Source organism: Acipenser ruthenus, chromosome 38, assembly GCF_902713425.1.
Source record: "Acipenser ruthenus chromosome 38, fAciRut3.2 maternal haplotype, whole genome shotgun sequence".
Classification (NCBI taxonomy): domain Eukaryota; kingdom Metazoa; phylum Chordata; class Actinopteri; order Acipenseriformes; family Acipenseridae; genus Acipenser; species Acipenser ruthenus.
In genome coordinates this window covers 10,310,212-10,334,247 of record NC_081226.1, presented here as the reverse complement: position 1 = coordinate 10,334,247, position 24,036 = coordinate 10,310,212, and the positions used below count along the sequence as shown (strand labels likewise).

Below are 24,036 nucleotides of genomic sequence, written 5' to 3'. Positions count from 1 at the left end.
TGTCTGTGTGTCTCAGTGTGTGTGTGTGTCTGTGTGTCTCAGTGTGTCTGTGTGTGTGTGTGTGTGTGTCAGTGTGTGTGTGTCTCAGTGTGTGTGTGTCAGTGTGTGTCAGTGTATGTGTGTCTCAGTGTGTGTGTGTCAGTGTGTATGTGTGTCTCAGTGTGTGTGTGTGTGTCTGTCTCAGTGTGTGTGTGTCAGTGTGTGTGTGTGTCAGTGTGTATGTGTGTCTCAGTGTGTGTGTGTCAGTGTGTGTGTGTGTGTCAGTGTGTATGTGTGTCTCAGTGTGTGTGTGTCAGTGTGTGTGTGTGTGTCAGTGTGTATGTGTGTCTCAGTGTGTGTGTGTGTCAGTGTGTGTGTGTGTCAGTGTGTGTGTGTCAGTGTGTGTGTGTGTCAGTGTGTATGTGTCTGTCTCAGTGTCTGTCTCAGTGTGTGTCTCAGTGTGTGTGTGTGTCAGTGTGTGTGTGTCAGTGTGTGTGTGTGTCAGTGTGTATGTGTCTGTCTCAGTGTCTGTCTCAGTGTGTGTCTCAGTGTGTATGTGTGTGTGTGTCTTTCTTCCCCCTCTCTTAACACAATACAATATCCAGGGGAGATTACAGGAGTTCATTCAAACATTTAATTCCATGCTGTGTTTAAGAGAGAGGGAGAGTTCCCACGGAAGCTCCTGAGTGATAAACTAGTTTCAACTGATAAGTGAGTTTCTCTACAGTCAGAATCAAATCAATCAAATGTTCTTACAAAAATCTCTCAACACTGAACAAGACAAAGCAAAGACAAACGCAATAAAATACGTTTGTATCAGGATCCCAAGGCATGTCACACACACACACAAAACTGAAAACACTTAGATCATTACATTAAAAACAGTCTAATAAGGAATATGTGGAAAACATATTTAAAAATAGATACAATGTGTTTAAACTGTAAAAATAAACATCACTGCCTGTATTAACCTGTCTCTGAGTTCAGGTTGAGATGATCCAGCTTCACTGCCTGTATTAACCTGTCTCTGAGTTCAGGTTGAGATGATCCAGCATCACTGCCTGTATTAACCTGTCTCTGAGTTCAGGTTGAGATGATCCAGCCTCACTGCCTGTATTAACCTGTCTCTGAGTTCAGGTTGAGATGATCCAGCCTCACTGCCTGTATTAACCTGTCTCTGAGTTCAGGTTGAGATGATCCAGCCTCACTTCCTGTATTAACCTGTCTCTGAGTTCAGGTTGAGATGATCCAGCCTCACTGCCTGTATTAACCTGTCTCTGAGTTCAGGTTGAGATGATCCAGCCTCACTGCCTGTATTAACCTGTCTCTGAGTTCAGGTTGAGATGATCCAGCCTCACTGCCTGTATTAACCTGTCTCTGAGTTCAGGTTGAGATGATCCAGCCTCACTGCCTGTATTAACCTGTCTCTGAGTTCAGGTTGAGATGATCCAGCCTCACTGTCTGTATTAACCTGTCTCTGAGTTCAGGTTGAGATGATCCAGCCTCACTGCCTGTATTAACCTGTCTCTGAGTTCAGGTTGAGATGATCCAGCCTCACTGCCTGTATTAACCTGTCTCTGAGTTTAGGTTGAGATGATCCAGCCTCACTTCCTGTATTAACCTGTCTCTGAGTTCAGGTTGAGATGATCCAGCCTCACTGCCTGTATTAACCTGTCTCTGAGTTCAGGTTGAGATGATCCAGCCTCACTTCCTGTATTAACCTGTCTCTGAGTTCAGGTTGAGATGACCCAGCCTCACTGCCTGTATTAACCTGTCTCTGAGTTCAGGTTGAGATGATCCAGCCTCACTGCCTGTATTAACCTGTCTCTGAGTTCAGGTTGTGATGATCCAGCCTCACTGCCTGTATTAACCTGTCTCTGAGTTCAGGTTGAGATGATCCAGCCTCACTGCCTGTATTAACCTGTCTCTGAGTTCAGGTTGAGATGATCCAGCCTGACTTCCTATGCTACTATGTCCCTGTCCTCACTGATATCAGCCCGGTAAGAGTATCGCAGGTATTTTACAGCCCATGTTTATCAGAGAGATTGGTCTTCTGCATGTCGGGCAGCAGTGTGGAGTAGTGGTTAGGGCTCTGGACTCTTGACCGGAGGGTTGTGGGTTCAATCCCAAGTGGAGGACACTGCTGTTGTACCCTTGAGCAAGGTACTTTACCTAGATTGCTCCAGTAAAAACCCAACTGTATAAATGGGTAATTGTATGTAAAAATAATGTGATATCTGTATAATGTGAAATAATGTATAATGTGATATCTTGTAACAATTGTAAGTCGCCCTGGATAAGGGCGTCTGCTAAGAAATAAATAATAATAATAATAATGTCAGAGAGTGTAATAGCTTCCTCTATTTTATCAAATAACAAATACCCCCCCTCTCTCCCCTGCTTTCTCTCTCTCTCTCTCTCTGCATCTGTGACAGTTTCTTTAACCACTTCCTCCCCACACCAGACAGTGCTGTTTGTGATGTCACAGACTTAGCTAGTCTGCAGGACTGCTCTCCTCCATACTGCTCTCCCCCTCCCCCAGCCTCTCCCTCCTCATCCCCATTTCTCTCTCCTGTGTTCAGATTTGATTGTTTATAGGGGAAAGGGAGAAAGGGGAGGGGAGAGCAGGGGAGAGGGAGAGGAGGGAGAGGGAGAGCAGGGGAGAGGTGAGAGGGAGGGAGAGGGAGAGAAGGGGAGAGGGAGAGGAGGGAGAGGGAGAGCAGGGGAGAGGTGAGAGGGAGGGAGAGGGAGAGCAGGGGAGAGGGAGAGGAGGGAGAGGGAGAGAAGGGGAGAGGGAGGAGAGGGAGAGCAGGGGAGAGGTGAGAGGGAGGGAGAGGAAGGGGAGAGGGAGAGAAGGGGAGAGGTGAGAGGGAGGGAGAGGTGAGAGGGAGGGAGAGGGAGAGAAGGGGAGAGGTGAGAGGGAGGGAGAGGGAGAGAAGGGGAGAGGTGAGAGGGAAGGAGAGGGAGAGAAGGGGAGAGGTGAGAGGGAGAGAAGGGGAGAGGTGAGAGGGAGGGAGAGAAGGGGAGAGGGGGGGAGAGAAGGTGAGAGGGAGGGAGAGAAGGGGAGAGGGAGAGGAGGGAGAGCAGGGGAGAGGTGAGAGGGAGGGAGAGGGAGAGAAGGGGAGAGGTGAGAGGGAGGGAAGGGAGAGCAGGGGAGAGGTGAGAGGGAGGGAGAGGGAGAGAAGGGAGAGGGAGGGAGAGGGAGAGCAGGGGAGAGGGAGAGAAGGTGAGAGGGAGAGAAGGGGAGAGGTGAGAGGGAGGGAGAGGGAGAGAAGGGAGAGGGAGAGGAGGGAGAGGGAGAGCAGGAGAGAGGTGAGAGGGAGGGAGAGAAGGTGAGAGGGAGGGAGAGCAGGGGAGAGGTGAGAGGGAGGGAGAGGGAGAGAAGGGGAGAGGTGAGAGGGAGGGAGAGGGAGAGAAGGTGAGAGGGAGGGAGAGGGAGAGCAGGGGAGAGGGAGAGAAGGGGAGAGGTGAGAGGGAGGGAGAGGGAGAGAAGGGGAGAGGGGAGAGAAGGGGAGAGGGAGAGGAGGGAGAGGGAGAGCAGGGGAGAGGTGAGAGGGAGGGAGAGGGAGAGAAGGGGAGAGGGGAGAGGGAGGGAGAGGGAGAGAAGGGGAGAGGTGAGAGGGAGGGAGAGGGAGAGGGAGGGAGAGGGAGAGCAGGGGAGAGGGAGGGAGAGGGAGAGAAGGGGAGAGGTGAGAGGGAGGGAGAGGGAGAGAAGGGGAGAGGTGAGAGGGAGGGAGAGGGAGAGGATAGGTGAGAGGGAGGGAGAGGAAAGTGTTTTGTTTTTTTTCTCATCGAGTTGTTTTTGTAGGTTGTTGGGGTTTTTTTTGTACTTCCTGTTTTTGGGGATTTCCAAACAGGAAGTGAAGTTATGACAAATGCAGAGTCTTATATAGAGAGTCAAATATTTAAAACACAATACACACCCCCTCCCCCTCTCTCACCCCCTCCAACCCCCGTCTGGGTCCCTTTTCAAACACTCTCACACACACACACACACACACACTCTCACACACACACACAGTGCTCAGACTCTCTATTACACTGTGTTACAATCCAATATGTTCACACAGTAGAACAGATCTCCTGCATGAGACACTACACACAGGGCACAATGCATGTTTAATTGAGGCTTGCAAAATAAAAGCCCTGCTGATCCTTCATGTCTATTTATGAAAAATGTTTGAGTGTTTGAAAACACTGTAAGACTAAGCAGCTTGGACTCACACACACCACACTACACCACACCACAGACACACACACACACACACACACACACACTACACCACACCACAGACACACACACACACACACACACACCACACTACACCACACCACAGACACACACACAGAAACACACACACACACCACACTACACCACACCACAGACACACACACACACACACTTTTTATAATGTTTGCATGCGGTTCTCATTGTAAACACTCTGATGCTGCGTTTTTATTTTTCATAATCTGATCTAGCCTGTGTTGCATGTGTCTATGGCAGGCTCTACCCAGTGTTTACTGATCTAGCCTGTGTTGCATGTGTCTATGGCAGGCTCTAGCCAGTCTTTACTAATCTAGCCTGTGTTGCATGTGTCTATGGCAGGCTCTAACCAGTATTTACTAATCTAGCCTGTGTTGCATGTGTCTATGGCAGGCTCTAACCAGTCTTTACTAATCTAGCCTGTGTTGCATGTGTCTATGGCAGGCTCTAACCAGTCTTTACTAATCTAGTCTGTGTTGCATGTGTCTATGGCAGGCTCTAACCAGTGTTTACTAATCTAGCCTGTGTTGCATGTGTCTATGGCAGGCTCTAACCAGTCTTTACTAATCTAGTCTGTGTTGCATGTGTCTATGGCAGGCTCTAACCAGTCTTTACTAATCTAGTCTGTGTTGCATGTGTCTATGGCAGGCTCTAACCAGTCTTTACTAATCTAGCCTGTGTTGCATGTGTCTATGGCAGGCTCTAACCAGTCTTTACTAATCTAGTCTGTGTTGCATGTGTCTATGGCAGGCTCTAACCAGTCTTTACTAATCTAGTCTGTGTTGCATGTGTCTATGGCAGGCTCTAACCAGTCTTTACTAATCTAGTCTGTGTTGCATGTGTCTATGGCAGGCTCTAACCAGTCTTTACTAATCTAGTCTGTGTTGCATGTGTCTATGGCAGGCTCTAACCAGTCTTTACTAATCTAGTCTGTGTTGCATGTGTCTATGGCAGGCTCTAACCAGTCTTTACTAATCTAGCCTGTGTTGCATGTGTCTATGGCAGGCTATAACCAGTCTTTACTAATCTAGCCTGTGTTGCATGTGTCTATGGCAGGCTATAACCAGTCTTTACTAATCTAGCCTGTGTTGCATGTGTCTATGGCAGGTAACAGGTCTGAGGATCAGCTGCTGAAGTCAGGTGAAAGTTCCTCAACACAGACTGATCCAAACATTTGAAAAACGCAGTAACAGAGTAACAGCACTTAGAAGCATTGAGACTGCCACCTGAGCCAGCTCGCTGTGAGCCGAGGAAATCAGCGTCTAATTAACTGCCTCGTTCGTTTAATTAAAATCCACAGAGGTGACAGTCGTGTCTTTTCTAATTAGCACAATTAATTTAGTGTGTCGATTGCATGCCAGGAATTACTGAAATGCAATCCTACAGAAAACTCAACTTCACTATAGACAGTGAGCATCTGTACTTTACACATGAGATGCATTGGAGAATATACACTTTGACAGACAGACACACAGACACACACACAGGCAAGCGAATGAATGGAATTAGTAAACTACAGGCACACTATACTAAACTATGAATCTGTTGGACACTATATATATACTGTAATCTGCCAAGTGTTTAATCTGTAGTACTTTGTATTTAATCATATCCTGATGTAACTATCACTATTTAATCATATCCTGATGTAACTATCACTATTACCTGCTGTATTATTGAATTGTGGTTTGTCACACTTGAACAAAAGTTATTGTATTTCTTGCTCTTACTGTATTACTTGTATTGTAACACTTGAAATGTATTTGCTTACGATTGTAAGTCGCCCTGGATAACGGCGTCTGCTAAGAAATAAATAATAATAGTAATAATAATAATAATAATAATAATAATAATAATAATAATAATAATAATATAGATTGTGTTTATTTATTTTATAGGGGATATACAGTGATTCATATATTTCTACGTAGGGCAGCAGTGTGGAGTAGTGGTCAGGGCTCTGGACTCTTGACCGAAGGGCTGTGGGTTCAATCCCAGGTGGGGGACACTGCTGCTGTACCCTTGAGCAAGGTACTTTACCTAGATTGCTCCAGTAAAAACCCAACTGCATAAACGGGTAATTGCATGTAAAAAATAATGTGTAACAATTGTAAGTCGCCCTGGATGAGGGCGTCTGCTAAGAAATAAATAATAATATATCTATCCATTACATCACCTGTTTTTCAGTGTAATTTTTAGAAATGTTAACGCCGTGTGAACTCCATGGAGTTCGAAGAGTTGCTCTACCTAAACCTTAAAAAGAAACATGATGTATTTATAAGACAGATGCATCGACAGGACAGTCAGTATGGCGCAGTGGGTGCGGGGGGCATGTTCAGGTCCCCCCCTCCCTCTCTGTGCAGCGCTGCGCTGGCAGTCCGCTCTGTATAACCCGCGGCGCGACTCTGTTAGCGCGCTAGTGTAGCGCGCAGCGAGCGGCGGAGCGATGTTACAGCAGCACCAGGCAGGCTCCGGGAGCGGGCCCGCAGTCCGGGGGCTCCATTTAGCGAGACACGCGGGCCTGCACCCTGTAAACCCGGCTCTCCATCAATCACAACACCACCTGCACCACGACGCCCCGGAGAACGGAGTCGAGACGCGGAAAGACATCGGCGATATTCTGCAGCAGATCATGACGATCACGGACCAGAGCTTGGACGAAGCGCAGGCAAAGTCAGTACCGCTTATTAAAAAAAAAAAATAATATTAAAATAAACACAACGAAACTAAAGGAAAGCCGCGCACTCCCGTCCTGTTCAGTCTTTTACACTTGGGCGCTATTGTCTGCCTGTCCGGTTAATTATTGTTAATTAACGCTGATGGTTTTATTGGAGACTATTAGTGTAATTGCTAGTTTTATGACTGATGAGAATATATATATGCATTACCGAACTTACACTATTTATTGTGTAGTGTTAGTTCTATAGTAATAAGTCTTTTTTTCAGGTACACAAAATCTTTTTTTCATAAGTAACGTGTATATTAAATGTATCTTTGAATCAAAATAATATACACAAAAGATAAACACAGTTTGTTTCCCTAAAAACAAAACTATTTCAGTTTTCAACAAGGAATGCAGTTTTATTTGTGTTACCGTGTGTGTGAAACAGAATCATTCATAATGTTTTGTTACTCGAAAAAAACAGCATGTTTTTAAAAAAGCTACATATTTTATACACATAGTTTTTTAAGTAGCATTTGTCTGGTCTTATAATAATATATTCATACACAATAATTTTAGGCAAAACCACCGTTTTTTTTATTTTTATTTAAACTAAGGCGACACGGTAGCGTGAATGCTTCAGAAGTATTAAGTTTTTTTAAATGCGCTTGAATTGTGCTTTAGCACTGCACTGAGAATGTAATTTGCAATATACATTTATATCGTTGGGGCTTTTAATTAATGCAACAAGATCGCCCCGCGTAATGCAATTAATTGTGGTTTAAAAACAACAGCAAAAGCGACTTCCTTTTTTACTTTTTAATTCAATTTTAACGTGGTAAAAAATGCATTTCTCAGCAAAAGGGACCCGTTTGATGGGATTACAATTTAAATGTCAGAGAGACACAATCCTTCCCCTTGATTGTTTCACACGTTCCTTATCATTTGCATTTTCGTTTACTTTACATTATTGTTTTTTATTTATTTATTTTGGCAGAAAGCATGCGTTAAACTGTCACAGGATGAAACCGGCGCTGTTCAGCGTTTTGTGTGAAATCAAAGAAAAGACCGGTGAGTTTGTTTTATTTTGATATCATTTTAATTTGATATGATTTTAATTTATGATTTAATTTCAGGTTTTCCGACGTGTGCACGTCTGTATTGGGTAGAGTTAAGTTGATGAAACTGCACGTCTTTATTCGACATCTTGGCTCCAGTTCGTGTCGTCCGCCCCGCAGAGCTGACTCGACAGTGAAGCCACAATGGCGTCAGTTTCCTAGTAACTGTACTGTAAACAACGACGGCAATTCTGCCATTGTATCAGTACGTTGTTGTTGTTGTTATTCACTAAACTGTGTTGCTTCATTATCAGAATACCACACACGGGGTGTTACACGAGGAAACGGTTGTGTTTTAGCGTCATTTTCGTGTTTTTAAGCCTCGGTTTGTGTTTTTTTTCCCCCTTCTCTATCGGCCTAGCTTTGCAAAAACACAACAGGCCATTCCTTCGCCATGTTTGCTCTCCTGTCCTTCCCGAAACTCGGTGTGTGTTTTCATAATGCATCGTTACCCTCATAAAACTTTTCAACTGCAAAAGCATAGCAAGGTGTAATGGATCACAGGTAGGCATTGCAGGCGAAGGCATGTTAAACAAACCCAAAACACACAGCAAACCAGGGTAAACTGAAATGCATTGATAACATGGTGAAACTACAAAATGACCGTGCAGATTTACAGTGGTAAACGTTTATAAGTGTAATCTATCATTCAGAGTCGATTTGGTAGTGTACAGGTAGTAAAGATATCCCACGACCCAGTGTGAAATGCTTACAATAACAGGTAGAGGCAAGTTAAAAAATACTTCAACAAATTACATAGTAGCCCGTCTTCGAATTAGGACAAGGACACTGAATGGGTTAATAAGACACGCCTCGGCTTGTTAGCGATATGCACCGTGTCTAATCAAGCTCGTTGTAAAAGCTGGAATGGGTGAAGCTGCTCTGCCATAACAGTCCTGTATCTATCCATTAGGCAGCAGTGTGGAGTAGTGGTTAGGGCTCTGGACTCTTGACTGGAGGGTTGTGGGTTCAATCCCCAGTGGGGACACTGCTGCAGTACCCTTGAGCAAGGTACTTTACCTAGATTGCTCCAGTAAAAACCCAACTGTATAAATGGGTAATTGTATGTAAAATAATGTGATATCTGTATAATGTATAATGTGATATCTTGTAACAATTGTAAGTCGCCCTGGATAAGGGCGTCTGCTAAGAAATTAATTATAATAATTAGGCACAGCGGAACCTCACTTAAAGGATAACTTGCAATGAAGGGCACATTTTCACCGGGCTGGTTGGCTTTTAAAATGAAAGTGTAGTAGGTGCAGACAGTAGCGAGGACTGTGTTTTACATGTAGAACATGACAGGGGCATTAGAAAAATAAAATGCAGAATGTGAAGCGGGGACGGAGAGGAAAAGTATTGATCGGTTTGCCAAACCTAAAGCAGATGAAGGCATGGATGTCAAGTCTCACGGTTTTTCACAATTTTCAGAGTCTCATGGCCGTGCAATGGATTCTCATGTTTGTGCATCAGTTTGTTATTGTTTGCGACTCAGTATCTATCTATCTATCTATCTGTCTGTCTGTCTGTCTGTCTGTCTGTGTCTGTCTGTCTATCTGTCTGTCTGTCTGTCTGTCTGTCTGTCTGTCTGTCTGTCTATCTATCTGTCTGTCTGTCTGTCTGTCTGTCTATCTGTCTGTCTGTCTGTCTGTCTGTCTGTCTGTCTGTCTGTCTGTCTATCTATCTGTCTGTCTATCTGTCTGTCTGTCTGTCTATCTATCTATCTCTCTCTCTATCTGTCTGTCTGTCTGTCTGTCTGTCTGTCTGTCTATCTGTCTGTCTGTCTGTCTCTATCTGTCTGTCTGTCTGTCTGTCTATCTATCTGTCTGTCTGTCTGTCTATCTATCTATCTCTGTCTGTCTGTCTGTCTATCTGTCTGTCTGTCTGTCTATCTATCTCTCTCTCTATCTGTCTGTCTGTCTGTCTATCTATCTATCTGTCTGTCTGTCTGTCTATCTATCTGTCTGTCTGTCTGTCTATCTATCTGTCTATCTGTCTGTCTATCTATCTATCTATCTGTCTATCTGTCTGTCTATCTATCTATCTCTCTCTCTGTCTGTCTGTCTGTCTGTCTGTCTGTCTGTCTATCTATCTGTCTGTCTGTCTGTCTGTCTATCTATCTGTCTGTCTATCTATCTATCTATCTATCTATCTATCTATCTATCTATCTATCTGTCTATCTGTCTGTCTATCTATCTATCTCTCTCTCTATCTGTCTGTCTGTCTATCTATCTGTCTGTCTGTCTGTCTGTCTGTCTATCTGTCTATCTATCTATCTATCTGTCTGTCTATCTATCTGTCTATCTGTCTGTCTATCTATCTATCTCTCTATCTATCTGTCTGTCTGTCTGTCTGTCTATCTATCTATCTATCTGTCTGTCTGTCTGTCTGTCTGTTTGTCTTTTCCAGTTCTGCATTACCTGCATGATTTTATATTTAAAACAACAACAGTAATGTAAGTCTGCGTGCGTGAAGGACACGGGTCCCCGCGTGTGCTACTTTTGAAATGATTGCTGTGTAATGAAATGGCACTCGCTTTTGTGATGAATTGCTCTGAGTCTCTGTGTGGTTTCGTTGATGAATCAACAGGTTTCCGTGGATTTGTAAATCAACAATATATGATCAAAGATCAAAGAGTGATGTCACAGACATGTTTTAATTGTTAATACAATCGTTTACTGTTTTTTTTTTAAATGTAATATTTATACAGAAAGTACATTCATTAGTTCATTATATTATACAAAAAAAAACCCATGACCTATAACACAGTGCATTTTAGAGTTTGTATTTGAGTGTTTATAACATAGCTGCCTTCTTACAGTCCTGCAAGGTCAAATCTTGCAGGTGGTACACCGCAGTGCACCCATTAAACTGCCCCCCCCCTGCAACACTGCCCCTCTGCTAGTGGATGCAAAGTGACTCCAAACTAGAGGTAGTAGAATACATTAGTTTAGATAGCTCTGATATTTCACAGCCGTAGAAACTGAGCAGTTCTGAAAGCCTATCTCTCAGGACTGCTTTGAAAACTAAATCAGAGTCTGACTATTTAACTAAATCAGAGTCTGACTATTTAACTAAATCAGAGTCTGACTATTTAAATCAGAGTCTGACTATTTAACTAAATCAGAGTCTGAATATTTGCAACAATAAGCCCTCCCCATGATTGAAAACATTGTTACAGTTAAATAATTGTTTGAAAATGAAATGTGAAACTCTGCAAGGCTCTGTGTGTGTGATTGTGCTGTGCTCGGCTCTGATCCCTGCTCTGTGTGTGTGTGTGTGATTGTGCTGTGCTCGGCTCTGATCCCTGCTCTGTGTGTGTGTGTGTGTGTGATTGTGCTGTGCTCGGCTCTGATCCCTGCTCTGTGTGTGTGTTTGATTGTTCTGTGCCCGGCTCTGATCCCTGTCTCTGTGTGTGTTTGACTGTTCTGTGCTCGGCTCTGATCCCTGCTCTGTGTGTGTTTGATTGTGCTGTGCTCGGCTCTGATCCCTGCTCTGTGTGTGTGTTTAACTGGTCTGTGCCCGGCTCTGATCCCTGTCTCTGTGTGTGTTTGACTGTTCTGTGCTCGACTCTGATCCCTGCTCTGTGTGTGTTTGATTGTGCTGTGCTCGGCTCTGATCCCTGCTCTGTATGTGTGATTGTGCTGCGCTCGGCTCTGATCCCTGCTCTGTGTGTGTGTGTGTGATTGTGCTGTGCTCGGCTCTGATCCCTGCTCTGTGTGTGTGTGTGATTGTGCTGCGCTCGGCACTTATCCCTGCTCTGTGTGTGTGTGTGTGATTGTGCTGCGCTCGGCTCTGATCCCTGCTCTGTGTGTGTGTGTGTGTGATTGTGCTGCGCTCGGCTCTGATCCCTGCTCTGTGTGTGTGTGTGTGTGTGATTGTGCTGCGCTCGGCTCTGATCCCTGCTCTGTGTGTGTGTGTGTGATTGTGCTGTGCTTGGCTCTGATCCCTGCTCTGTGTGTGTGTGTGTGTGATTGTGCTGCGCTCGGCTCTGATCCCTGCTCTGTGTGTGTGTGTGTGTGTGATTGTGCTGTGCTCGGCTCTGATCCCTGCTCTGTGTGTGTGTGTGTGTGTGATTGTGCTGTGCTCGGCTCTGATCCCTGCTCTGTATGTGTGATTGTGCTGCGCTCGGCTCTGATCCCTGCTCTGTGTGTGTGTGTGTGTGTGATTGTGCTGTGCTCGGCTCTGATCCCTGCTCTGTGTGTGTGTGTGTGTGATTGTGCTGCGCTCGGCTCTGATCCCTGCTCTGTGTGTGTGTGTGTGATTGTGCTGCGCTCGGCTCTGATCCCTGCTCTGTGTGTGTGTGATTGTGCTGTGCTCGGCTCTGATCCCTGCTCTGTGTGTGTGTGTGTGTGTGTGATTGTGCTGTGCTCGGCTCTGATCCCTGCTCTGTGTGTGTGTGTGTGATTGTGCTGTGCTCGGCTCTGATCCCTGCTCTGTATGTGTGATTGTGCTGCGCTCGGCTCTGATCCCTGCTCTGTGTGTGTGTGTGTGTGTGATTGTGCTGTGCTCGGCTCTGATCCCTGCTCTGTGTGTGTGTGTGTGTGATTGTGCTGTGCTCGGCTCTGATCCCTGCTCTGTATGTGTGATTGTGCTGCGCTCGGCTCTGATCCCTGCTCTGTGTGTGTGTGTGTGTGTGATTGTGCTGTGCTCGGCTCTGATCCCTGCTCTGTGTGTGTGTGTGTGTGATTGTGCTGTGCTCGGCTCTGATCCCTGCTCTGTGTGTGTGTGTGTGTGATTGTGCTGTGCTCGGCTCTGATCCCTGCTCTGTATGTGTGATTGTGCTGTGCTCGGCTCTGATCCCTGCTCTGTATGTGTGATTGTGCTGTGCTCGGCTCTGATCCCTGCTCTGTGTGTGTGTGTGTGTGTGATTGCGCTGTGCTCGGCTCTGATCCCTGCTCTGTGTGTGTGTGTGTGATTGTGCTGTGCTCGGCTCTGATCCCTGCTCTGTGTGTGTGTGTGTGTGATTGTGCTGTGCTCGGCTCTGATCCCTGCTCTGTGTGTGTGTGTGTGTGATTGTGCTGTGCTCGGCTCTGATCCCTGCTCTGTATGTGTGATTGTGCTGTGCTCGGCTCTGATCCCTGCTCTGTATGTGTGATTGTGCTGTGCTCGGCTCTGATCCCTGCTCTGTGTGTGTGTGTGTGTGTGATTGTGCTGCGCTCGGCTCTGATCCCTGCTCTGTGTGTGTGTGTGTGATTGTGCTGCGCTCGGCTCTGATCCCTGCTCTGTGTGTGTGTGTGTGATTGTGCTGTGCTCGGCTCTGATCCCTGCTCTGTGTGTGTGTGTGTGATTGTGCTGTGCTCGGCTCTGATCCCTGCTCTGTGTGTGTGTGTGTGATTGTGCTGTGCTCGGTTCTGATCCCTGTCTCTGTGTGTGTGTGTGATTGTTCTGTGCTCGGCTCTGATCCCTGCTCTGTGTTTGATTCCCCAGGTCTGTCCATGCGCAGCGCTCACGACGAGGAGCCTAGTGACCCACAACTTGTGCGATTGGACAACATGCTGCTGGCCGAGGGCGTGTCTGGTCCTGAGAAAGGGGGCGGAGCTGCAGCGGCCGTCTCCGCGGCGACCTCGGGGGGTGGAGTCTCACCCGACAATTCCATCGAGCATTCCGATTACCGGAGCAAACTGGGACAGATCAGGAATATATACCACTCGGAGCTGGAGAAATACGAGCAGGTGAGAGGGAGGGACTGGTACTGAGAGTGTCCGTGGGATGTGCGTCTGAGGGCACGTTTTATATTACTTCATTGGTCAGAAAAGGGCATTCCCTCGTAATGTTTAAAGATATCTTTCAAAGGCAAAAAATGGTTTTAGAATGAAAACTCCCCATGCATGTATTATAACTTGAATTCTCGTGCAGATCCCATGCTGCCATGCCCCTGTGGAAGTTTAGAACCGGAGACCCGCACTGTACGCTGCTCTGGGTTGCTGTCATTTTGAATGTGTGCTCTCCGGTTGTGTGGTGCAGACTGACCCCGGTGCGTTGCGTGTTTCAGGCGTGTAACGAGTTCACGACCCACGTGATGAACCTGCTGCGGGAGCAGAGCCGCACGCGCCCCGTCTCGCCCAAGGAGATCGAACGCATGGTGGGCATCATCCACCGCAAGTTCAGCACCATCCAGATGCAGCTGAAGCAGAGCACCTGCGAGGCCGTCATGATCCTGCGCTCGCGATTCCTCGACGCCAGGTCAGTGTGAGAGCGCAGCACAGCACAGCACAGCAATACACAGCACTGTACAGCACAGCAATACACAGCACTGCACAGCACAGCACAGCAATACACAGCACTGTACAGAACAGCACAGCACAGCAATACACAGCACTGTACAGCACAGTAATACACAGCACCATACAGCACAGCAATACACAACACTGTACAGCACAGCAATACACAGCACTGCACAGCACAGCACAGCAATACACAGCACTGTACAGCACAGCAATACACAGCACTGTACAGCACAGCAATACACAGCACTGCACAGCACAGCACAGCAATACACAGCACTGTACAGCACAGCACAGCAATACACAGCACAGCAATACACAGCACTGTACAACACACCACAGCAATACACAGCACAGCTCAGCACAGCACAGCACAGAAATACACAGCACTGCACAGCACAGCACAGCAATACACAGCACTGTACAGAACAGCAATACACAGCACTGTACAGCACAGCAATACACAGCACTGTACAGCACAGCAATACACAGCACTGTACAGCACAGCAATACACAGCACTGTACAGCACAGCACAGCAATACACAGCACTGTACAGCACAGCACAGCAATACACAGCACTGTACAGCACAGCAATACACAGCACAGCAATACACAGCACTGTACAACACACCACAGCAATACACAGCAAAGCACAGCAATATACAGCACTGTACAGCACAGCAATACACAGCACTGTACAGCACAGCACAGCAATACACAGCACTGCACAGCACAGCAATACACAGCACTGCACAGCACAGCACAGCAATACACAGCACTGTACAGCACAGCAATACACAGCACTGTACAGTACAGCACAGCAAAGCACAGCACAGCAATACACAGCACTGTACAGCACAGCACATCAATACACAGCACTGTACAGCACAGAAATACACAGCACTGTACAGCACAGCAATACACAGCACTATCTGCCCCTCATTGCTCCCTGATGATGGCCCTGTCTGTCCCTCATGGTTTCCCTGATGAAGGCCCTGTCTGTCCCTCATGGTCTCCCTGATGAAGGCCCTGTCTGTCCCTCATGGTCTCCCTGATGAAGGCCCTGTCTGCCCCTCATTGCTCCCTGATGATGGCCCTGTCTGTCCCTCATGGTCTCCCTGATGAAGGCCCTGTCTGTCCCTCATGGTCTCCCTGATGAAGGCCCTGTCTGTCCCTCATGGTCTCCCTGATGAAGGCTCTGTCTGCCCCTCATTGCTCCCTGATGAAGGCCCTGTCTGTCCCTCATGGTCTCCCTGATGAAGGCCCTGTCTATCCCTCATGGTCTCCCTGATGAAGGCCCTGTCTATCCCTCATGGTCTCCGTGATGAAGGCCCTGTCTGTCCCTCATGGTCTCCCTGATGAAGGCTCTGTCTGCCCCTCATTGCTCCCTGATGAAGGCCCTGTCTGTCCCTCATGGTCTCCCTGATGAAGGCCCTGTCTATCCCTCATGGTCTCCCTGATGAAGGCCCTGTCTATCCCTCATGGTCTCCCTGATGAAGGCCCTGTCTATCCCTCATTGCTCCCTGATGAAGGCCCTGTCTGTCCCTCATGGTCTCCCTGATGAAGGCCCTGTCTGTCCCTCATGGTCTCCCTGATGAAGGCCCTGTCTGTCCCTCATGGTCTCCCTGATGAAGGCCCTGTCTGCCCCTCATTGCTCCCTGATGAAGGCCCTGTCTGTCCCTCATTGCTCCCTGATGAAGGCCCTGTCTGTCCCTCATTGCTCCCTGATGAAGGCCCTGTCTGTCCCTCATGGTCTCCCTGATGAAGGCCCTGTCTGCCCCTCATGGTCTCCCTGATGAAGGCCCTGTCTGTCCCTCATGGTCTCCCTGATGAAGGCCCTGTCTATCCCTCATGGTCTCCCTGATGAAGGCCCTGTCTGTCCCTCATTGCTCCCTGATGAAGGCCCTGTCTGCCCCTCATGGTCTCCCTGATGAAGGCCCTGTCTATCCCTCATGGTCTCCCTGATGAAGGCCCTGTCTATCCCTCATGGTCTCCGTGATGAAGGCCCTGTCTGTCCCTCATGGTCTCCCTGATGAAGGCCCTGTCTGCCCCTCATTGCTCCCTGATGAAGGCCCTGTCTGTCCCTCATGGTCTCCCTGATGAAGGCCCTGTCTATCCCTCATGGTCTCCCTGATGAAGGCCCTGTCTGCCCCTCATGGTCTCCCTGATGAAGGCCCTGTCTGTCCCTCATGGTGTCCCTGATGAAGGCCCTGTCTGTCCCTCATGGTCTCCCTGATGAAGGCCCTGTCTGCCCCTCATTGCTCCCTGATGAAGGCCCTGTCTGCCCCTCATGGTCTCCCTGATGAAGGCCCTGTCTGCCCCTCATGGTCTCCCTGATGAAGACCCTGTCTGTCCCTCATTGCTCCCTGATGAAGGCCCTGTCTGCCCCTCATGGTCTCCCTGATGAAGGCCCTGTCTGCCCCTCATGGTCTCCCTGATGAAGACCCTGTCTGTCCCTCATTGCTCCCTGATGAAGGCCCTGTCTGCCCCTCATGGTCTCCCTGATGAAGGCCCTGTCTGCCCCTCATGGTCTCCCTGATGAAGGCCCTGTCTGTCCCTCATGGTCTCCCTGATGAAGGCCCTGTCTGTCCCTCATGGTCTCCCTGATGAAGGCCCTGTCTGTCCCTCATTGCTCCCTGATGAAGGCCCTGTCTGTCCCTCATGGTCTCCCTGATGAAGGCCCTGTCTGTCCCTCATGGTCTCCCGTTTCCTCTCTCTGCAGGCGGAAGCGTCGTAACTTCAGCAAGCAGGCGACGGAGGTTCTGAACGAGTATTTCTACTCCCACCTCAGCAACCCCTACCCCAGCGAGGAGGCCAAGGAGGAGCTAGCCAGGGAGTGCAGCATCACCATGTCCCAGGTCAGCAGTGCCCCAGAACTGCAGCTCCCAGCATGCCTCGGCACTAGCGTCAACAGTGGGGAGCCATGGGAGATGTAGTTCTTTATAGTGTCAGCTACAGTGTGCCATCAGCATTCTGAGCAATCTGCAGCAATGAAAACTACAGCTATGTTTTACACCAGGTTCTCTCTCTCTCCCTCCTTCTCCATCTGGATTTCCTGTTGGCCGGGTGTTGAGGGCTGAAGTGCAGGGTTGGCACCAGGGACCTCTCCGTCTGGAGTGGGCTGGGTGGGGCCCTTTGCAGGGGTCACACCTTTATGTATTTATCGCTGTGTCTCTCAGGTGTCCAACTGGTTCGGTAACAAGAGGATTCGCTACAAGAAGAACATCGGCAAGTTCCAGGAGGAGGCAAATCTGTACGCAGTGAAGACGGCCGTGGGAGCGACGCAGGGGGGGGAGTCACCAGAGACCCCCACCTCCACAGGTACTGAACACCCTGCACCCTGCACCCTGCGGCCTCCACACTGCACCCTGCACCCTGCACACTGTGGCCTCCACACTGCACCCTGCACCCTGCACCCTGCACCCTGCACCCTGCACACTGCGGCCTCCACACTGCACCCTGCACACTGCGGCCTCCACACTGCACCCTGCACCCTGCACCCTGCGGCCTCCACCCTGCACCCTGCACCCTGCACCCTGCGGCCTCCACACTGCACACTGCACACTGCACCCTGCACCCTGCGGCCTCCACCCTGCACACTGCGGCCTCCACACTGCACACTGCACACTGCACCCTGCACCCTGCGGCCTCCACCCTGCACCCTGCACCCTGCACCCTGCACACTGCACCCTCCACACTGCTCCCTCCACACCGCACACTCCACACCGCACACTGCGGCCTCCACATTGCACACTGCACCCTCCACACTGCACCTTCCACACTGCACACTGCTCCCTCCACACCGCACACTGCACACCGCACACAGCAGCCTCCTCACTGCACACTGCATCCTCCACACTGCACCCTCCACACTGCACCTTCCACACTGCACACTGCACCCTCCACACTGCACCTTCCACACTGCACACTGCGGCCTCCACACCGCTGCCTCCACACTGCACCCTCAACACTGTAACCTGCAGCCTCCACACTGTGACCTCCGCACTGCACCTCTCTCTCTCCTCTCTCTCGCTCACCCCCTCTCTCTCCCTCTCTCTCAGGGTCTGGCTTGTTCTCTCTCACCCCCTCTCTCTCTCTCCCTCTCTCGGAGTCTAGCTCGTTCTCTCTCTTACCCCCCCCTCTCTCTCTCTCACCTCCTCTCTCCCTCTCTCTCAGGGTCTGGCTCGTTCTCTCTCTCTCCCTCTCAGGGTCTGGCTCGTTCTCTCTCTCACCTCCTCTCTCTCCCTCTCAGGGTCTGGCTCGTTCTCTCTCTCACCTCCTCTCTCTCTCTCCCTCTCAGGGTCTGGCTCGTTCTCTCTCTCACCTCCTCTCTCCCTCTCTCTCAGGGTCTGGCTTGTTCTCTCTCACCCCCTCTCTCTCTCTCCCTCTCAGGGTCTGGCTCGTTCTCTCTCTCACCTCCTCTCTCCCTCTCTCTCAGGGTCTGGCTCGTTCTCTCTCTCACCTCCTCTCTCCCTCTCTCTCAGGGTCTGGCTCGTTCTCTCTCTCACCTCCTCTCTCTCTCCCTCTCAGGGTCTGGCTTGTTCTCTCTCACCCCCTCTCTCTCTCTCCCTCTCAGGGTCTGGCTCGTTCTCTCTCTCACCTCCTCTCTCCCTCTCTCTCAGGGTCTGGCTCGTTCTCTCTCTCACCTCCTCTCTCCCTCTCTCTCAGGGTCTGGCTCGTTCTCTCTCTCACCTCCTCTCTCTCTCCCTCTCAGGGTCTGGCTTGTTCTCTCTCTCACCTCCTCTCTCCCTCTCTCTCAGGGTCTGGCTTGTTCTCTCTCACCCCCTCTCTCTCTCTCCCTCTCAGGGTCTGGCTCGTTCTCTCTCTCACCTCCTCTTTCTCTCCCTCTCAGGGTCTGGCTCGTTCTCTCTCTCACCTCCTCTCTCTCCCCCTCTCAGGGTCTGGCTCGTTCTCTCTCTCACCTCTCTCCCTCTCTCTCAGGGTCTGGCTCGTTCTCTCTCACCCCCCCCCCCTCTCTCTCAGGGTCTGGCTCATTCTCTCTCTCACCTCCTCTCTCTCTCCCTCTCAGGGTCTGGCTCGTTCTCTCTCTCACCTCCTCTCTCCCTCTCTCTCAGGGTCTGGCTCGTTCTCTCTCCCTGGCTCAGCTGACATGTTCATGGGAATGCCGGGGCTCAATGGAGACTCGTTCCACGGAGCAGTGCAGGTCAGTCGTGTCTCTGTGTGTCACCGGCGCACACGCAGCATCTCTGTGCATTCACCCTCCCTCTGTGCTGTAGACGTGTGAATTCAACCCCCTTCTCCCTCTGTCTGTGTTGTTGTGTGCCCCCTATACCTCTCTCTCTCTCTCTCTCTCTCTCGCATTGAGAGCTGTGTTGCATTCACCCTGTGTGTCTCTCTGTTGCATTCACTCTCTCTCTCTCTCTCTCTCTCTCTCTCTCTCTCGCATTGAGAGCTGTGTTGCATTCACCCTGTGTGTCTCTCTGTTGCATTCACTCTCTCTCTCTCTCACTCTCTTTCTCTCTCTCATTTCAGGGGGAGCCTCTTGGTCAGGGGATGACTCGAGGCCGCTACACAGACAGGCTGGGAGCTAATCACATGTACACCTCCCCAGAGAACAGGGTGAGAGAGAGAGAGAGAATATAAACTCTTGATATTCCAGAAATATTCAAAGTGTTCACATGTTGCGCGATTGAGGCGCCTCTCTGTGCCAGACTGTTCATTCAATCTTATTTTCTCTCTTTCAGGCTAACGGAGGCTGGCAGGAAGCAGCCACGCCCACCTCTGTGACCTCACCCGGAAGTGACCACTCGGAGAACTCCAACTGATCATTTTGCCCTGCCGTTGGCTGCAGTGGATTCCGGAGGGGCGGGGTCCTGGTTTTATATATATAAGAGAATCGTTTGGTTTGGGGGGGGGGGGGGGGGCGGGGGGGTCTTTACGAGATTTCAGTTTGTATTTTTGTTTATTTTTCTCATTCTGTTTTCAGCTTAGACCAAGAGAGAGAGAAGGGATGAGTGTGTTTGAACTCACTCTGGGTAAGCATGTGTTAGTGTGTGATAGAGGGGGGAGGGAGAGGACTTAGGAACTGTTCTTAGCCTGTCCTGTGCTTTGCTGCTTGGGAAGGTCATGTGACTCGGATCCACAAAACTAACAAACAAAGAGGAGGAGAGACGCATCGCTGGTGTGGAGCTCGTCACCCTGCTGAAGGCCCCCGGCTGTGGAATAAGCAGGGCGATTTGATCAGCCTGCACCCTGCCACACGACAGCTCCCGTCTCCCTCTCCCTGGATCCCTGTCTGTCTTTTACAGCAGTGGGGAGTCACCCTGGAGGTCTGTGTTAGTCCTGGGATAATGAATAGATTGCCTCCAGGGCTGTAAAGTGCTCTAATACAGAAGCCCAGCTGCGGTGCAGCATCCCTCACGCTAATCAGTTTGTTTAGTTTTTATACCGTTAGTCATTAACAACCTGTACAGAATCACTACGTACGTACGTGTGTGTGTGTGTGAGAGAGAGAGAGAGAGAGAGAGAGAGAGAGAGACCTGACTTTGGACACACTACTAAACTGTAAATACAGCAGAATTATATAAAACGGGAAAAAAAACTAGTTACAAATCACAAAGATGAAGACGAGGGGCTGGCGGGGAGGCCGACTCACGCTAACAGCCACCCCACGTCTGAACAGAACTACACCAAAACAAGCAGTTCAAACTGCGCTTCATAACAAGCTGGGTGTTTGTATTGTGATGATTATTGGTATACCTCAAAAGCAGCTCGTTCAAAATCCATTTGAAAGGGCCCCCCCCCCCCCCCTTTTAAAAATAATAATTGAAATGTTTTTTTTATTCTTATTGTCTCGTATTAAAGTGAGCTGAACCACCTTAGCTCTGCTTCCAAAGACAACTACAAACATGGCGTTCACGTGCTGGGGCTCCTATTGGTGCCACCATCTTGATTGTAGTTTTTCATCACAGGTCGCTGTTTTGTTAAACCGTCCTGTATTGTAATGTAGCTTGCCAGGATTGTAGGGTGAATGTTGCTTGAAACTGTCACTCCCAAAAAGGTCTTTTTAAAACTTTAAAGATGATTGAAATGATAGAATAGATGGACCTTCGGTTTATCAGATTATTCCTAAGAAAGTCGAGACATGGAAAGTGTGACTCATCATGATCTTGTGGTCTATGTGCGACTTCTAGTTTTCTTTTGATTTCCTTTTTAACTGTTTGTATATTGTGTGTGCGTGTTTTGAAGTGTGTGCGACCACATCTCTTTTAATAAAACTGTTTGACAGCAAATAGACTAACAGTGTCCTGTACAGTACTACCTACCTCTCTGAGTATTTTAAATAAAACTTTCACACACTTTTCAAACGCTTGCTGGCTTTTTCACTTCAGTTTAATTTCCTGGGGCAGTTGTTTCACCCCCAGTGGAACTAGCATGGGGGGGGGGGGTTTGCAGAACTCATCAAATTGCCACTGTATATTTCCTGTGTGTATTGTGAGGTGGGGTGCAGTAGAAACTGGATTGATTGATGCAAGGGACAGGATCATTTTAGATCTGGTGTTCACAAACCACCAGGACGTGTTGTGTAATATAGAAGCAGTAAGACCACTAGGGTCAAGTGATTATAACACTGTCAGATTCCACATTACTATTCCTGTGTTTATTGATGCACACTGCTTACGTGAACTTGTCTGTTGCCACATTCTCGGTTCCCCCTCAGTGTGTATCGAGTCCTGTCCGCGTGTAGCACTGAAACACCTGTCAGAAACTTTAAAAGTACTTGAAACACAAACATACCACTTTTTGACGGCAGATAAAACATGTCAGAAATTGGTACATGTCAAAGTACTTAAAATATAAAGTCACTTTTGAACAACAGCAAAACACTTATGATAAATTGGTATGCAGCTATAAAGAGGTATAACAGCCACCAGATCTCAATTTGTTACACATACCAAAATATGACAACATACCATTTCCTGATGTTACATGGGTCACGTTTTGGTATGCATACCGACAATATACCACTTTCTGACGTTACAAATTGTATAACACAACACAGTTGTCATAGCATCAGAAACCATATGACCAATATTTAATTTGTAAGCATTTGCTCCTGTAATAAATACTAAAAGTTGGGAAGCTAGCAATGAGCTGCCGGAAGTACTTCCCATCCCTCTTTCCTGACTGCTCAGCCCTGACCGCTCTTGCCCTGTCACGCTTCTTTCTCTTATCTGCGTCTCGCAGGTTAGGCCATTGTTTCTTTACTTCCTCGACTACAATTGAAATAAAAAGTATATGCTTGCAATAACCTGCACAACATCCACGTGTTTATGTATGCTATCAGTTCATAATTTCGTGTTTTATAATACATATCATTCATGCACAAGTCCGCGGCAATGGCTTCCCATATGTTTTCTTTTCAAAGTATTTGTAATCTTGTTGGATTCATCATACAGTAATTTTTATTTGGCTGCACACACAAGCAGATGTTCCCATCTTGTTCAGAGTACTGCAGAACCCACGTGTCTTCCCAGTCGTTTTTCATTGGTCAATGCGATTTTTAACGCACGTCAAATTGAATCAAATAGAACTTGTTTCGATTCCAAAATCGACGCATCGCCGTCCTACGACAATTACGCACTCAGTGTGCAAGCTGCAATAGGGAGTGTGCATGATCATTTTTTCCTGTGTGCGTTAGTACGGAGGACGGTACTAAACTAGTACGCAAGTTAATACCAATCGCAATGAACCAAGCAGCTCCAGACAGTGCCCAGCTGTGTATTAAAATGTGTCTCAATTGCAACGAACCCAAAGTAACTGCGGCTGCCCTCTAGAGCAGTGATTCACACCCCGGTCGTTGCAATTGACCTAACACATCCATTATTATTATTATTATTATTATTATTATTATATGATATTTAATAGCACATTAAAACATTATTTTTTTCTGTTTTATTTCCTCCTCCCACTGACGCCCTGTTTATCCTTATTATTTATTTCTTAGCAGACACCCTTATCCAGGGTGACTTACAATTGTTACAAGATATCACATGATTTTTACATACAATTACATTATTTTTTTTACATACAATTCCCCATTTATACAGTTGGGTTTTTACTGGAGCAATCTAGGTAAAGTACCTTGCTCAAGGGTACAGCAGCAGTGTCCCCCACTGGGGATTGAACCCACAACCATCCGGTCAAGAGTCTAGAGCCCTAACCACTACTCCACACTGCTGCCCTGCTAACACATCAATGCAGGACTCTATTTTAGTGCAGTGCACTCCAGCTGTGTCTCAAACACGCCGCTCCCCTTCACTGTACTATTTGAATACGAGGCAATCCCAATCCCAGTACCTGCTTCATTGCGTTCGTTTATCAGTGAATCAATAACAGATCATCTTCTCCGTTCACTCTCCCAGCCGCCAAACCAACTCCCCACGTTCTCCCTCGACAAACACTCAGAAACATGAACGGGGTCAGCAATGCCCTGTTCAGATTTATTTTACACTGGCATGTTGTTATTTTTATAAAATGTATTTTATGATTTGATTAGTGCACGCTTTGTGTTGTCTGACACTTTTTGATAATTGATTTGTATCACGTTATGTTGGCTTCTCCGCCCGCTTCCCTGTGTTTGGCCTGTTGAGTACCTAGTAATTGAATTATTAATCAATTTACGCACCTGAATATAAATAGCACATGGTTTTTATAAACGGGATGGCCGTCCTGGGGGTTGTATGCCTGTGCAGGAGTGGGAACTCAGTGTTTGGATCGGGGACCATAAGAAAGTTTACAAACGAGAGCAGGCCCCGTTCAGC

The 24,036-nt window shown here is 48.2% G+C and overlaps 1 protein-coding gene across 1 annotated transcript; it reads left to right on the top strand.

Moving 5' to 3' along the window:
• Nucleotides 1–6,563: 6,563 nt before the first annotated feature.
• Nucleotides 6,564–21,579, top strand: LOC117434192 (pre-B-cell leukemia transcription factor 2-like). Its single transcript, XM_059009078.1, has 9 exons — nucleotides 6,564–6,916; nucleotides 7,903–7,976; nucleotides 13,454–13,698; nucleotides 14,019–14,209; nucleotides 16,974–17,109; nucleotides 17,431–17,572; nucleotides 19,327–19,415; nucleotides 19,745–19,831; nucleotides 19,957–21,579. Exons 1-9 carry the CDS (start codon nucleotides 6,690–6,692, stop codon nucleotides 20,035–20,037), a joined length of 1,272 nt encoding a protein of 423 aa, XP_058865061.1. The 5' UTR covers nucleotides 6,564–6,689; the 3' UTR covers nucleotides 20,038–21,579.
• Nucleotides 21,580–24,036: the final 2,457 nt, after the last annotated feature.